This window comes from Fibroporia radiculosa, assembly GCF_000313525.1.
Source record: "Fibroporia radiculosa TFFH 294 genomic supercontigs, scaffold9968, whole genome shotgun sequence".
Lineage (NCBI taxonomy): Eukaryota > Fungi > Basidiomycota > Agaricomycetes > Polyporales > Fibroporiaceae > Fibroporia > Fibroporia radiculosa.
The window spans coordinates 17370-21516 of record NW_012133465.1 but is presented as its reverse complement, the minus strand read 5'-3'; the positions used below and the strand labels follow the sequence as shown (position 1 = coordinate 21516).

The window sequence follows — 4147 nt, the reverse complement described above, 5'->3', positions numbered from 1 at the left end:
AAAGCGAATAGAGTTTAATAAGTATGAAACACTGAGTTGAATCAGTGATGCACATGAAACAAGTTTTACTGGGTTGTATCAGTGATGAGGGTGAAATGCAATGGAGATGAAACATGATGTAAGTAAAACATGATAGAGGTGAAATGCGATAGATAAGAAACACTGATGTAGGTGAAACACATCAAGTGATGGGATCAGTCATACAGTTTACAGGGTCAACGACAAATAGTTAGGAGAAGAAAAGGAACCCCCCTCCCAGCTGTAACACTTTGTGTCTATGGCATCATTGGCCTCTCAAGCAGGTATCTACAATCAGATAGCTCATGTAGTTTTCAGTTTTGACGAAGATGAAGCTACATCTGCTGCATTCCAATGCAATCCTAATGAGTCAAAATGGGGAAGTGCAGTGAGATGACGAGTACTAGAGTAAGTCCAGTGCAAATTATACATTTTGCAAGTGCTGAAGTTTTGTAGTTTACAAAGGAAGTACACTGAAATCAACAGAGAACTCAACACAACTGGCCATGGACTCACAGAAGAAGATTATGTGACAGGCTATGAAAACATTCACCGTATGTATTTTATCTATATAATTAGCTTGATACTCATCGATTGATCAAAAGAAAAATACAGTATAGAGTTTCCATGGTTGGAATCAACGCACGAGTGGTGGAAGGGGCGGCCTAATATAGATCATTCTATGACAGTGAATTCTCAACTCGGACAGCATTTTGATGTACCCACCAGAAAGAAGTCATTGCGTACTACTCCTTTGGCATGCAACAAAGACTCTGAGGATAGTGGTAATTTAGATGACTGTGATAGTGGTTTGGCTTCCAATTCAAGCTTGGATGATTCCAGCAGCGGCGCATCTGTGAGGTAAGTAATCTGTGACTCATGTATGATAGCCAACTTATTATGTATCAGCGAGTATATCTGCAGTGATAGAGATCAGCCCTCTAACGCTCCACCTCTCTGTCTGACACATCACTGCACTACACGCTCACCACCCAACATCTCTAGACCTCAAATGGATCCATTATTCAATCCATCTGGTGGTGGTGAACCTCCCTGGCAGGATGCAACATGGCATGAGGGTGAGGCTGTCTTTGCTCATGCATTTGACTCCCTTATTGGTGCAGAAACACGCAATGAGTCAAACGTTGAAGGACAGTGGAGTGTTACCAGTCCTGAGTGTATGCAACCCTTTTCGTCAATGAGCTATGAGCCTAGTCAATATAAAAACGGTACGTTATTATCACTCTTGTATTATAGCTTATTTTATGTATTGCTGGGATCAGTCTCATCTAGTCAGGACCAATTCCATGCATATACTCATAATTCCCACTCATCTCTCTCGCTCAACACACTCAGTCAAGGCCTCGGCAACATGCGCATGAGCTCCCATGAAGCTATTTTATCTGGTACTCATGATCTCTCACTTTCCCAGTCTCAGTCTGCCACCCCTGCTCCTTTGTCTCAGTCGCATCTTCCTCTTCATTCAAACTCATTGCATCACATTATCCATATTCCGTCAGCTTCAGATATGGTAGCTCCAGTGTCAACAAATTCACAGGCTGAGGTGGATATAGCCACATCATTGCGTCGTCAGTCTACTGCACAAGCTGAGGATGGTAGCACTCGGCAATCCAAGCAACAGAAGACTACTCCTGCTGATGGTGGCTGTGGATCTGGAGCAAAGGGAAAGGAAAGGGCTGGGAGTTCAACACCATCTCAGACTCGGCAACCGTGAGCAAGCAAATCACACAAGTCTCATCAGGTAAGTTACCACTCTATGATAAGAAATTATCTTAAAGTATATGCAGGCAGGATCATCTTCTTTGCGTACTAGATCATCAGCATCCGCAATTGACGTATCGTCAATGTCTAGTTCATTGTTAGCCAGTAGCTCATCAGCAGGTGATTCATTATCTTCTATGGCTGGATCCTCATTGTCTGCAGTTCGATCAACAGCATTGCAGGCTGATGCAGCATCTCTGGTACGTATTTATTCAATTATTTTTGATAATACTCACTCATTGCAATAGGACCTGGCATCGCTTCTCTCATCTATTCTACATCCACTTGTAACACAATCTACAATGCGCCGGTCCGAGATTCACAAGGAGAAGATGCGCAAGCAATCTCAAGAGCGTGAGAAAGACATTCTCAAGCTACAATTGCGACTGCAGCATGCCTGCAACACTGGAATGCGGCTAGCCTACAGCCACTGGGATTCTGTGCGTCAGATTGGCGAGACTAACCCTGATCTTCTCGACAAGATCAAAGCAAGTGTAGATGCCACTAACCGGACAATGGAGCTCAATTCACTGAGTAGTGCGACATTAGTGGCAGGTTCACATCTATCCCATAAGATGTCAGAGGATCTTGAATTGGATCCTGAGGATTCTGGTAACGTTGACAAGCTTGATTTTACTCAGGACGAGTATACTACTGAGGACTAATGTCGTTTATCATGATGCTAATGTTCTGGGATGTCTGTAGTATGTTTGATCTGCTTTACACATGGAATATGCTCTGTTGTATGATATTTTCTTTCTCTATGTTATATTCTTTGTGTGTTTAGTAAATGCTTATGCTAAGTCCTATGTTATGATTTATGTTCCAAACTATTTGAGTGAACCTTCCAAGTTATATAACTATACAATGGGATGAACTTCAAGGATATCTTTCATCAATCTCTCTCTTCTCTCTTTGCCACTTTCTAGAAAAGCCACCTGAACCTCTTCCTCCTCATCTGCCTCCTCTCCTTCATATGAATCTTCTTCATAATCCCTGCCCCTATATCTAGCCCTGTCTTCTCCAAGCTCTCCTATTATTTCATTCCACTGGTTGTTGTCAGTTAAATCTTTTTTTGCATAGTGTAAAACTACTTGTGAACAACAATACAGCTCTGAATCCATCTATTAGCCCACTTGCAATTGTCTTCATTGCTAATCCTGATACGAAGCTCTTTGAGAGATTCCAAACACCCCTTGAGAAGACCTATTGCATGCTCTACAGCAATACGAATCTTAGAGAGCCAAAGATTGAATCTTTTCTGTTCAGGTGTAAGACTACCACCAGGAGGGCGCTTAAATGGAGTGAGAACCCAATGAGCAAGTGTATAGGCAGAATCAGCCCATATCCACTCATCAGGGCTAAGAAGTGAATTGTGGGAATCAGAAAGCCATGTCTCTTTGAAAGCAGTAGCATCATGGACACTGCCAGGTGGTCCAACAGCATAGTCAACAATTTGGAGAGTCTTGACATTGACTACAGCCTATTAAGAGAGAAATTAGCATAATCTATTCATTAAAAAAAACCAAGAATACCTGAAGATTTATAGCATAAGTCTTGTCTTTTCCATAAAATAATTCATCAAAAAGACCTGGCTTCTCAGCAAGATTGATTGCAGTCCCATCTGCTACCAAAAACCCATCCCTCCATGATTTGCATTGGGTTAGCTCCTCCACATACTTCTTTGCAGCCTCAATCTCCTCTTGATTTAGAAAGTCCATAGAGAAGTCATGGTGTGTCAAAAGAGCAACCACAACATGATGCATACAGTTATGCACAGTTCCAACTGCAACGCCTGCCCAAATTGCTGTATCCAAAGAAGTTGAGGCATTACCATAGTGACCTGCTCAATAAAGGTAGATACAGAGCTGATGATGAACAGGAGTTTGCTTGTTTTTGTTTCCAAAAACCTCATGATCCTATTTAAAATATTAAGGATGGGTAGGTAAAATATGATATAAAATTGAGTTACCTTTGTTTTTTCAAGTATCATATCAAATGCAACAGGTGGAACTTGTACTACATGCATCCATTTGCGATAATCATCATTTTTCCATTCAAAAAGCTGAGGAAAAATCGATGACTTGGGCTTATGTGTGTGTGTGCGAGAAGTCTGAAGATATTGTAAATTTGCCTGATAGAGCTCCTGTTTTTGCTGCTCATACTGGGCAAAAAGCTGATGAAGAACCTGAATAAAGTCATGCTCAAAATAATCAAGATCATAGTCTGATGAGGCTGAAGGAGATTCTGAGGCCAAACTTGACAACTCCAAGGTTAAGGTAGACTCCAAGTTAGTGGATCCTGAATCTATATCCAATGATATAGGGGATTCATCTGTTGTAAGCAC

The 4147-nt window shown here is 41.5% G+C and overlaps 2 protein-coding genes across 2 annotated transcripts; one reads left to right on the top strand and one right to left on the bottom strand.

Moving 5' to 3' along the window:
* Nucleotides 1-1937: 1937 nt before the first annotated feature.
* Nucleotides 1938-2465, top strand: FIBRA_06975 (uncharacterized protein; the record flags this gene model as incomplete). Its single annotated transcript, XM_012328677.1, has 2 exons — nucleotides 1938-2000; nucleotides 2049-2465. 2 exons carry the CDS (start codon nucleotides 1938-1940, stop codon nucleotides 2463-2465), a joined length of 480 nt encoding a protein of 159 aa, XP_012184067.1.
* A 425-nt stretch (nucleotides 2466-2890) lies between these two features.
* On the bottom strand, nucleotides 2891-3521 carry FIBRA_06974 (uncharacterized protein; the record flags this gene model as incomplete). Its single annotated transcript, XM_012328676.1, has 2 exons — nucleotides 2891-3283; nucleotides 3336-3521. 2 exons carry the CDS (start codon nucleotides 3519-3521, stop codon nucleotides 2891-2893), a joined length of 579 nt encoding a protein of 192 aa, XP_012184066.1.
* Between the last annotated feature and the right edge of the window lie 626 nt (nucleotides 3522-4147).